This window comes from Coloeus monedula (genome assembly GCF_965178545.1).
Source record: "Coloeus monedula genome assembly, chromosome: 2".
NCBI classification, from domain to species: Eukaryota; Metazoa; Chordata; class Aves; order Passeriformes; family Corvidae; genus Coloeus; species Coloeus monedula.
In genome coordinates, this window is record NC_138782.1 from 12,363,536 (window position 1) to 12,376,219 (window position 12,684).

General features: G+C 38.6%; 1 protein-coding gene across 2 annotated transcripts in view; it reads right to left on the reverse strand.

Moving 5' to 3' along the window:
- The window catches only part of SOS1 (SOS Ras/Rac guanine nucleotide exchange factor 1), a 43,818-nt gene that overhangs the window by 19,531 nt on the left and 11,603 nt on the right, over positions 1-12,684 (reverse strand). For both annotated transcript variants that reach the window (XM_082302789.1, XM_082302788.1), the window contains exons 4-8: positions 12,001-12,165; positions 10,361-10,570; positions 9,763-9,906; positions 7,892-8,002; positions 7,684-7,782 (exon numbers count right to left, since the gene is read on the reverse strand). In XM_082302789.1, coding sequence (XP_082158915.1) covers positions 7,684-7,782; positions 7,892-8,002; positions 9,763-9,906; positions 10,361-10,570; positions 12,001-12,165 — 729 coding nt within the window. The remainder of the gene's footprint in view (positions 1-7,683; positions 7,783-7,891; positions 8,003-9,762; positions 9,907-10,360; positions 10,571-12,000; positions 12,166-12,684) is intronic.

Genomic DNA, 12,684 nt, shown 5'->3' on the forward strand with positions numbered 1-12,684 from the left:
TAGAGATACCTGAGAGCACACTCTGACTTTTTGTAATTCCTACAAATAATAAAAGACTCAGCCCAAAGCAGCAGTATACTGGGGACAAAAGAAAGTGTTCTCATATCTAGAAACTTTAATTTTTAAAAAGCATCAGGAAATCATTTGGGATAGTAAATGGGGACAACTGCAGGGAACCCCTATGCACTAGCAAACTAAAAAGCACCTCACACTTGAACCTTGAAGGAAACTCCACATGCCATATTCCTGAACATACACACACAGCTTCAATGCACTGAAATTTGAAAAGCCATTTTGTTTTCATATAAACTCAAGACAATCTTGAGCACAGTGCAGTAAAAATATTCATACAGTTCTCTGTTTATTTAGATCTACATTACAGCAAGAGCATTAGTTGCATTGACAGTGGAACAGAACAATGTATTACTGAAGCAATGACAAAAACCTTTTCTCCACTCAAAGTTTAACTATAACTTCTCAGTTTAATTTTAAAATGTTACATAAAATTGCACACATCAAATATCAAACCCCAGATATCAGGTAATTAAGTGACAAAAAGCCTTCAGCATTCTCTCAGAAGTACATTTTAAAAGACATGGAAGATAAAAAGCCCTCATCTTTTATTTCGCATTAAGTTTAACTCACAATATAAAAGATGATCAACCCATTGGGAAGCATATTGGACAAGTAAAGCCTTAAAACAGAGGAAAACAAGAAGCATTTCAACTTTTAGTACAAGATTCCTTGTTTTTTCACCTCTTTACTATGTGCCTTAAAATAGATCCTAAACATATGTTGAAAGGTCAACTACATCAAATGTCATCTGAGCCCAAAAATGTAAAAACATTTTGGCTTAAAAAACATGTGAATTTAAGGAACTGCTACTTTGATTGCTCAATGTGAATGCTCTTATTTGGGAAGGAGTGTGTGTGTGAGAGAGAAATGAAAGTAATTCTGTTTCAGAATTCAATTACACTACTCTGAAGTACCATTTTGCAAATCAGGATGACACTGAGGAAAAGTCAGGAAGACCCATTCAGATACATATACACTACACGAGTCTGTCAGCTGATGTTTCACCAATTCAACAATTCAGTTTACTGTAACAGGTTTCTCATTTGGTCAAAGGGGTACAGCCTGTCAGGAGACCATATTCCAGATTAGGTTTGCTCAAGAGTTACTGCACCCTGCAAAGTGTTTCCCCTGGTGTCTGCTCAGCAGGAAGAGGTACAATTTTGCTCTCAGTTTCTGCAGCTGGGAAGGGATTAAAGTGTGTGATCAATGTTAACTTACACACTCAGCATCTCCTTCACCAAGGAAGGGATAGAAAAGCAAATCCTTCTTTCCAAATGCCTTCTTTGACGTTCTCACAAAACTATTTCTTAAACATTCAGACTTTTTGTAGGCTACTAGCAGCCATTTATGCATTTTACATTCAATTACTGGGAATGGCTCTCTTGCCTATAGGAGGCCTTGACTTCTCCAACTACAGAAAACCCATTTGCTCTGTATTTTTCAGAAATATGGGGTTTGGGTTTTTTGCATATGCTGATGTCTCCTTCACAGCAGCATCATTACCTTTCTGCAACAAATGTACAAGTTCACACAGATCCTTCCAGAGCCTTCATGCTCTGAAACTCTCTTCTTTCTTACTGTCACTTTGGTTTGTCTCATCACTATTAGCAGACCTGCAGAATACATTAGAAATTTAAAACTCATAATTTAGTTCATAACATTTAGTTAGATCAGTATTTGAAATATCACAGAATATTTACCTATGTGCTTCCACACTTGTAATTGAGGTCTTCCATTGTCTTCCCCCAAATTTTCCATCAAAATAAAGACAACGCAATTTGAAAACATCTTCCCTTCCTCTTTTGTAATTCCAAAGTGGGTTAAAATCCACTTTTTTTGCTTTGACACAATTCAAGTCTGATCTTTGCCAGAAAATTTTGCAAGGCTGTAAGTAAAACTGGATGACACCTCTATGTTTGGATAGAAAGGTATGAATTTTTGAACAGAAACTTATGAATGTTTGAACGCTACATAAGGTGAATTCACAATTTCAGAGATCATTCTGGGAAGCAGGGGTAGAACCCTTTGATTTTAAGAGGAATCCTGGTGACTAAGTAAAAAACCAGCAAGTTAAATGAAGTGAAATGAAACAGTGACAAGAAGAAACCATGAATGGAGTTTGTTGTTCCACTTGGGTTTGTTATTTCCTTCCTATTTCCATCAGTTTCCACTGAGTATCTCAAAGTATTGACCAAAACCATAAACCTCCACTGTTATAAGAGGCACAGAGAAAGCTGCCAGTAGGACTAAATCCACAGCTCCACATCCAGAAGTATTTCCACTGAAGAAATCAAGCATATGGAAGTCTCAACCATAGCACTACCTCCCTCCAAGGATCTGCCTTTTGTACAGAAGGTGGCAGGACAAGAGGACAGGGAAATAAACTATTGTTTTTAAAAGACTATGCAGCAATACAAGTGTATCAGAGACTAATCATGACTGCCACAGTCACAAAAACTAGGAGTTGGAAATCCCAGCTAAAATAAGCTTCTTAACATTCAATCCTCGATGGATTGTGTCAAAACTTTTATTTAGTGGGGGAAAAAAGGATCAAAATTTGTGCAAGTTCCTGTAACAGCCATTCATTTTCATGACAGCTTGGCCTTGGGTGTTCAGCACAAGCTGCTGGCTATGGAAGCTAAAGAGCTCTCTACCATCATTAACAGCTGAATGTTAACTTTAACTGAAAAGTGGGAACAGATCAGTTACAATACAGCTCCTCTAACTCCCACAGGACTATGGAGTGTTTGCCACGCGGGAGTTTCTAGAAAATTGACTGGGGAACAGGACTTCGGCACCCTACAGCTAAGCCTAAGTGAAGTCTAAGTCTGGAGTTCAGGATGTGCTTCATTTGACTTCCCAAAGAAGTCTGGCCCTGGGACATCCTATTCCTGCCCCGAGGGATCGAAGTACAGCATTTGTTGTTAAGGTCCAGCAGCAGATTGATTGACACAGCTCAAGTGCCACTGAGGACTGTACGGCAAAGGGTCACAAGGAATATTTTATGCTCACTTATGTTAGATTTTATCCAGTTTTTGCAGAAAAGCAATTTTAGAGGGATAATAGAAAAAATATTCTCAGAGGTACCTATTTAGAAAGGAAAGGACATTATTAGAAATTACTAGAAAACTTCCTGGAAAGAGACATCTGCTTCTCAAAAGCCCAGATACATCCTGTGTATAAGGAAAAAAACCCTATAAAGCAAAACATGAAGCCCCATTACAACTCCACAGCAGATGACATAGATCACTGACAAACTAAGTGATACTCATGTGCATAGATTCATCTGATACAAACACACAGGAAATACATCAAAGAGTGCCACAGCTAGAAAGAAAATTAAGGACCAATTAGTTCAATTAACAATAACCAAGTTTCTGGGAAAACTGCACACACACACACACAAATGTGTGAAAAAGTTTTATTTTCCCCTATCAGCTTCTTCCTTTTGGCTGATGAACACAGCTGTCTCAAGGCATAAACCCACTAGCACTTAGAGGAGAAAAGAAACAGGAATATTGTCAATGAAACCCCATGAGCAAGAAATAAATACAGAACCTCATTTAACCTGGCTGTATCAACTCCAGCTTCTACACATGACACAACTTCTGAACCTTTACAACATTCCAGTTGTAATGCAAGTCGTCTTAGCTTAACAATATGAAGTTTCTTAAATTTTTCAACTACTGTCATATTCTAGGAAACTTCTTCTTAGACTTCAGACCAAATTTTACATCACCCCAGCTTTTTCTCCCAAGAAACACCCAAATACACTTTGTAGTCCTTATCACACACTAGCAACAGTTTGGTCAAGCTACATTTCCTTCAAAAGACAGACCTTCATCTGTCACAGAGATCTAGAATTGCACATTATCTCCAGTGGATATAAGTCATCCACATCTGCAGTTACATATACAAAGATATGTAAAACAGTAATACTTCTGCTTTTTATTTTATTTCCAACTGTATTGTGCATACAAGTTACTGTCTTTGGAAAGAAGCACTGAAGAAAATATGATTTCAGAAAGTAAAATCTTTTGCTGACATTAAGTGAATACTTTCTTAAAATAATTCACAGCTAGTTCAAATCCCTGATTTAGGTTAGGGGTTAGGGTTAATTACTGTTTCAACAGTAATTAAAGGATACTTTGAGAATTGACTAAAGCAACAGAACCTGTTAATCACAGTGCTGATACTAAAGATAAGCAGTCCAGACAGTATTGTGAGACAATGATCTATAATTGCAGATACTGTAAAAGCTTTGCAGACTGACAAAGTTCAACTAATTAAGACTTGGATGCTCCACCCTGGGCTGGGTCACACCACTTACACATGAGATTGCAAACCAAATTCACTCAATTTGTTACAGTCTGGAACACCACCCTGGGTGAAACAAGGCTGAGAATCAAAGTGAAGTCAAAGCCCAGAATAGTTTGGGATGTGCTGTCCAATACAACACACAGCAAGAAACTTAGGGGATAAGTTTAAGATACTCTAGTCCTGAACCAACATTTTACTGCTTTGTGCCTTCTTCAGCAACACGTAACAAATGTAATACCATCAGGTTGGGAAAAGGAGAGGTTATCATCTTGAAAGGCCTTGCCAAACCAGAATTATTATTTTTACCATTAGCATGGTGAAAGAGGAAAACAAATAGGTTTAACTGAGGAGTATTTCTACTTGAGCTGAACTGCCAGTCAGTAAAGCCTGAAAAGTTACTTATCATCTAAGAACGTTTGAAAAAAAAGAAATAGAACTTAATACATACTGCTGTGAAATGAAAGCATCCTGAGATTTTCAGAACATTATCGATAGAATTCCAATTAAAATATATCGGCAGAGAGATTATAGGTTACCATTCATAAGTCATGGGATTCAAATCTCCTTGGTTTAAAAAAATCCCAACCAATCAAAAACCCTATCAAGCTCTCCTGTTTCCCAGAATGCACTGTTTTATCAAAGCAAAGTTTATATATGCCTTGGAGCATTTCTACTTGGAATAAAAAGAATTTTAAAGTAATCTATTTACCCAATGAAAGAGTACCATACATGCATACAAATGTACAGCATTTGAAACAGTGCCCAATTCAATTCAAAGGCCTTGAAAACATCTTTCTTCAATTAATAAAGGCCATAGTTATGTTTCTGTGATTTAGAAAAGTTCATTTATTATCTGAACATCTGCAGGAAAGTGCAGTTTCACATAAGGCTGCTATTTTAAATAGTTACTATATAAAAGTTTGGGGACTTTCAGGTTGGTTGACGGAAAACACAGGTCTTAGTCCTATGCTAATTACTCAAAAATGTAACAGCAAGAAGCTTCAGCTAAAAATAGAATATGCATTTGTACATTCCTGGTGCCCTGTCCAACTTCAGGAGGGCTTTAGTTTCTAAATGGGATAACCTTTGGAAAATAGAAATTTACTTTTTTTTTTGTAGTCTGCATAGTTAGAAGGTAACTGAACTGCATTTTAAAGAATTACTTCAAAATATGCAACATTATACAACACAGCTCAAAGATAAATGCTAACCTCTCTATCCTTAAGTATATCTATATTCAAGAGAAATCAAATGTTTTTTCCACATGCCACTTTGCCAACATTATGTCTCTTCATAACAAGAGATCCAATTTCATAGCATTTTTAACTTGATTTATTCATAGACATGCCTGCAATCACTAAATCAGGCCTCTTACCATCTAAGAGATTTCAATACAACCTTGTATCAGAGGAACTGTCAGGATGATATGGCTAAATAATTGCACCAATATCCTTCTGTGCCAGATAAAAATCAAGCTGGAATCTGTTCAAAGATTCCAGATATAAGGAAGAAAATGTTACTGCTAGCAAAGACTACTTGAGGCACGGATTCATTTGCTGAGTGCACACTGATGTACTCATTGATGGCTGAAGATGCTGCTACGAGAAATAATATCCCTCTTCATGTGCACCTATTATCCATCACTGCCTATTTTGTGTACATAATATGTGTGTGCTGACAGACCACAGTGACAGGTGTCCAACTAAAATGTGACATGAGCACCACGGTGGGAAGAAAACCCGGGAGGTTATTATCACATGCAGAATAAAATCCAGCCCAATAGCAGACTGACACAGGGTAGAGGGGATCTGTGTCTCTGTGTGTGTGTGTGTGTGTGTAGAGCATGCACGTGAAAAGAAGAATTTTTCATAAAGCAGAGGTCACAAGTTGCAAAATGACTGATAAACTTCTGGAGTGGGGCTTATCTTAGACTCCAGTTTGCCCTAGAAAAGGTGAACACGAGCTGCTCCCCATTCCATAGGCACACATGGTTTCCTTTCCCCCCTAAAACTGCCAGTGGTAAGAAGCAAGGCAGGATGCCTGGGTGTCAGACAGCATTAATCCTTCATGCTTTGTCCATTAGGTAATACAGTGCCACGTTCACATGGAAGTATGCAAAGCCTTCAGTACTGCATTTTGAGACTGTGATAACAGCATGAGCAGAGAAACCTTATGTCTGTGCAGGTCTTTATCGTACAAAATGCAAACAAGCTGTGCCAAGCCTCCCTTCCAGTGGACTGTCATGAAAGGAAATGCTAAATATTTTAAAGATGTCTGAAGTCAGACCAAACCCATGAGACAAAGAGACCAAGCACACATCCCAAAATTTTTCAAGAAGCATGTTATCTAAGACAAGCTATGTGCCAAAGGTGTACATGTAGATCTAAGTCAGTAAAAACGGAGATGAAACTGTAGACACTTAGGCTCAAAGATGAGCTACTGGCTTATCTAAAGACAGCCAACCAAACATTCAAGGAAACGCACACAGTTTTCTTAAAAATTGTTATGGTTTTTGGTTTTCTTTTTTTTATTTCTGATCCAAATTTCCAAATATCCAATTTGTAAGTAGTTGTTTGGAACAACTGCCTTATGAATTTCCATTAAGCCCAAAAGAAGATTCTACTGCAAAGTTTTCCTCAAAATGCTTCACACTCCTTAAAGATCATTATTGAATACTGATAAGTGCCCCAGAAAAACATTCTGCAGCTATTACGTTTATATGTGTATGTTACTGTTGCCCTATCAATGCAAGGTCTAATTACAAATTGCCCAAGTACAAATATTAACCAAGCCTTCCCTTTGAAGGAAAGGTACCACCTTTACAACCTCATGGGACATGCACTTCAAGAACCCTGAAGCTTTTATTAAAATGAAATGAAGTCTGAAGGGGAATCTTGCTGTGATCTCAAATCTATGAAGTAACAGCTTGAGAAAGGCTTGGACATTTTCTACAATACAGCCATGTGCCATCACCTCCTAGCACTGTTGAAGCAACCATACCAAAAATATGAGTGTGTCTCATATTATGAGTGTGTCTCAAATATCTGTTGCTTTCTAGATTGACAGATTACTCAACAGAAATCATTATCAGCTGATATTCAGTTAATTACAGCATGCACCTGCAGAGCACATAGCCTGCTTTTCTTTCAACATAGCAGTTTTATTATTCACATTCTAGTAAGTGATTTTACACCTAACTGAGCACACAAAGCTCCGATACCTAACACTGAGAATTATGAAAAAGCCCAAACCAAAACCAAACACATCAGATTGACACAATATTCTTACTTTTAGCAGTTCAAAATAATGAAGACAGTGGTAAACAGGGGCAAGGAGCAGCCGGGGTAGAACATACTGAACAGCTTCTTTAAAGCCTTCACCTATTGACTAGAAACAAAATAAGTTTCAGTCTTAAAACAATACATGTACTGAAGCAACAATACAATGTAATTAAAATAATAGTATCAACAGTATGTCTTATTTAAAGGCAAGTTACCTGTAAATAAAATGCTGCTCCTGGCTTTGATAATTGACTTAGGAAATGATCATGAAACCCAGGTCGCAAAATATCTTGTGCATATGATTCGTATGGATCAAATGCTAGTTCCTAGAAAGAGATACAGAATAATTTTACAATCACAGAATCATAGAATGGCTTGGGTTGGAAGGGACCTCAAAGACCTTGTAGTTCCAACTCCCCTGCCATGGGCAGGAATGCCATCAGTTCACAAAACTGATTTAACAGCTACATTTCCACATTTCTCAAAAGAAAATATATATCCTATGCAGGAGAGACTCCTCTGCTTCTACTTTTTCCAAAACAGCTATAGAGAAGAATCAATATCTTCATGTGCACAGACTCGCAGATTAAATCAGTCTAAAAGACATCTCTGGAAGTCTGGTCCAACTCTTTGCTCAGAGCAGTGCCCACCTCAGGGCCAAAGACAGATCCATCATCCAAGCTGGCTGAGGATGCTTAGGGTCTCATCCTGTTGAGTTCTAACTCCAAGAACAGAGGCACCAAAACTTCTCCCTGGGCAGCCTATCCCAATGTTCAATTGTTCTCATTGCAAATTCCGCCCCCATCTCCTGGTATCTGATCAGGATTAACCTTTTTACAATCCTCGTGTTCTCTCACTCATCTCACAGTCCTCAACTGAGAAGAGTCTGCCTCGGCCATCCTCACACCTTCCCTTCAGGTAACTAAAGGCAGCAATAAGATCTCCTACTTCAGCCTTCTCAGGAGTCAACAAACCCAGCAGTTTCAACCCTTTTTGTGCATCGTGGGCCTCAACTCCTTAATCATCATGGCAACCTTCACTACAAGCCTATCTTATACCAGAAAGCCCTAAACTGGACACAGTACACCAGATTTGGTCTCAAGTTCTACACAGAATGGCCAGCTACACATTCCCTAATGTAACCCAGGAGGCAGTTAACCTTCACATCCGATTCCCAAGGATCTCCCAGCCCTGGCAAGCAGTGCTGCTCCTCAGCCAGGCAGCTGAGACAGTGCATGGGGTTGTTTGCTCCCAGGTGCAGAATTCCATGTTTGCCTTTACTCAACTCTAGGAGGTTCTCATAGGTCCATTTCTCTAGCCTGTGAGGTTCCACAAGAAGTAGTTCTGTCCTCCTGTGTGTCCCCCCATAATTTGGCAGCACCTACCAACTAGATGAAGCAGACCTCCTTCCACACCCCAATACAGACATTAAACAGTACCAAACCCTGAGGAATGCCACTAACCATTGGCCTCCAGGTGCCCTTTGTACTGCTGATAACAGTCCTTCCAAAGCCTGACAGTTCAGCCAACTGCCCATGTTCTACAACTCAAACAGATAGGCTGCATCTCACCAGGATGGCTGTACCCACACTACGACACTGCACTGAAGGCCCTGCTTAGCTCAGATAAGAGATATTAACTGCTCCTCCCTTAGTCCACGGACACAGCCATCTCTCTGAAAGCAGCCAAGTTGGTCAGGTATAGTTTGTCCTTTGGAAACCTGTGCTGGCTTCTGCCAACCACCTTCTGGTCCTTCACATGGCTGGATGCAAAGTCCAGAAAGATTTACTAATCTTCTCAGGGACTGAGGAGAGGTTGACCAGCTTCTAGTTTTACAGGAACCTCCTCATCAGTGTTGTTTTTTCACCTCTGCTCTCTAAACAGCCACCCTAAAAGCTGAGATTTAGAGACTAAAAAGATAAGAGCACGCTCAAAAATGGACAGTCCCTTCATCACAGTGGGGTTGGAAAGAAGAGATCTCAAACTGAACAAAGGCAGCTGGAACAGAGGTCTAACTGCAAGTATTAAAATACATATGAATAGCAAAAAAAACCCCCAAACAAACCCCCCAATCCCATTCTCTTACCTCTGCCATATCTTCAAAACAGCTGCCTACAAGTGGGTGAGGACTACCTTCATCTGTCATTTCAACAGTGTCCTCTATATGACCCAGTAACTTCACACTAAGTTCATGGATGTCTGATATACGACTAAATATGTTTTCCACATCCTGCAAAGAGCAACAAAACAAGACAAAAGTAAAACGTGCAAAGCTACTCTGCTATGATGTGAAAGTCAAGAACTGCCTTAAACACAACAAGATTTTACAATCATTTTATAATACACTTTTTCTGTGATTTATGTAAGAACATAAAATGTATTTTAAAAATAATTCACATATATAAATATATAAAATGTACATTATTCAAACATGGCAAAGAACAGTGACAGACCTTAAAAATTACAGGCCTGTAAAAGAATGTAAGTAAATGGGAAGGTTTCTCCCACAGTCCTACAAAACCTGCCAGTGCTCTTTTACTATTTCCATTTCAGAACTCAAGAAAAGTGCTTTCTCTACTACTGATACATGAAACTCAACAACAAGTAAGTTCCAGAAATATCCATCTATATTTATAGATATTATAGTAGGAGCTTTTTGTGTTTGTGGTTTGTACCATACTTACATGAGATGAAAACAGCTTGGAGTTGGAGGCATATGGCTCTCTAAAAACTCTGATAATGAGATTCAGTTCCCTTATATATTGTCGAACTTCTGCCATAAATGACTTCACTAGATCATAATAGGTTTGCTCCCCTGAGGTGGAGGGTTCTTCATCAGATAAAGTCAGTGCACTTAAATCTTCTACATCTTGATGGAACATATCCATTAATACCTAGACAGCAAAGAAAGGGAAATCCACAAAGTGAGAACCCCTTTTCAAGATTGACCGGTGAGCTCCCAATAAAGAAAACCTATTATTCCCATGAAATCAGACTTAGCAGCAGTAAGATTTATGTATTTTCATTCTGCAATCAGCTGAGCATTACAAAAGCAATATCCATTGCTATGAATTTGCAAGTCATTATTTGCAGTGGCAATTTCTGAAGACTCCCAGTCACTTAGACCAATCCAGGCATCTCTCCAAGAACGTGGTCCTAAAATCAATTACAATTTTAAAAGGTGAAGTACACAAAAACAATTAGCATTTAGCTGTGCTCTATTGCTCTGAATCAGCAGTGCACTGTCTAAGTTTCTGAAGACACTATACTATCTGAAATCAAAAAGTGTGTGCATCTTGGCTTTTCAGCTTTAGCTTTATCAGGAAGTCACACATGATCATGCTCAGAACTCTGTGATCTACCTGCAATGAACACTGGCCTGTCCACAGACTGTACATGGTCCAGTTTCTGTCCTTAACTACTGAGCTCTCTTGTTAAAATGAACTCTTGAGGAAGGGCACCAGCTTCAGAAAGCCCTCACATTACACAGATAACAGGAACTCTAAACACTTTGACTACCAGAGGTCCCAATTCATCCCCAAGCAGGTTTTACCAAAGAGAAGCAATCAATAATTTAAAGTTCTCAACAAAAGTGCATCACTGAACACTTCTTCCAAATGTGGTATGTGAGCCAGGAGTCATTACAATGACTCTCTAAAAGAAGAGCAATACAGGACATTTTGCATTAAGCCTCACTTCTGAAGCTCTAAGAACAGAAGGTGATTCATGTTTCAGAGTCAGTGACTGTACACGGAACTCAGGTTAAAATGAGAATCCTAACTAATTCTGGGGAATGGGACATTACAGCATCACTACTGTAGGAAATTACAAGGAATAATCCAAGTATTCAAGGAAACCCCTCAATTTCTAACTTTCCTTCACAGATACAGTTCTATCATATTGCTAGGAGATTCCAGGCTCTATTCACCAGGCTCATGTCTCACCACTAAGGAAGATTGGGCTGAGATGCTAAGGAGATGAGTGTTTTGTTTGACCCATTGAAACACTACTTTTTACACGCAATACAGTCTTAAGTTAGTGGTGCTTCACAGTAATTTTTAGAATATTCACATGTTGCTGACATTAGGCAGGTGCAACCAAGAAGAAGAGAGACTTACGTATTAATAAGTACAAGCAAGAGCTTTGTAAGCTCAATTAGCTTTCTGGTAGTTTTGTTCCATTACTGGAGCCATATTTTATGACACTAATTTCTTCTTAGACGGTAGAACATTCCATATACACACCAAGAAAAAGACATTGTCCTCTCAAAATTTAACTACAGCTTTAGCTGTTTGTTAACATGACAAACCAGAGTTGGGCTTACCTTATCAGCACACATTGCTACTTTAATATCTTGTTTTGTAATCTCATAATGTCTTATATTGCGCACATAATTCCCAACCAGTTTTAAGATGTCTGCAGAAATGTACTCTAATACTGCTACTATGTAAACAGACACTTGGTGGTCAATTTTGTAGCCTAGAACTTCCTGAAAAGGAAAAAAAAAAGAAAAAAAAAAAAAAGCGTTCCACTGTTACTCAGCTGATGAACCGAGACGCTGTCAATTATAACTCAAACCAGTAAACAAGCTCAAGGCCCTACTCAATAAAGATTCACCACATATCCACAGCCTATTTTAGGAATAGAAACACAGGAGTGTGTAGGCCTAGGGAAGAAGCAGTGCCATTGGAGATGCTGCTGTATTAACTCTGGAAGTGCCAAGAGCCAACTAACTGTCCCAAAACCCTCACTTAAACATTTAGGGCTATTTCCACAAGTTTCTTGAGTGTTTTCTTAGTCATGCAAAATGAAACATGAACAATCAAATTTATACATGGCCTTGTATACAAGGTTCTTGGCCTTGTTTGTCCAAAAGAGAATTGACCGATTTTTAACTGAAAAATAAACATATTCCATTGATTGGAACACTTAGAACTACGCAACAAACACAGATACTCTTAATTCTTCTAGTTCACAGTTCAGGCAGCACACAGAAATTACACAAAAC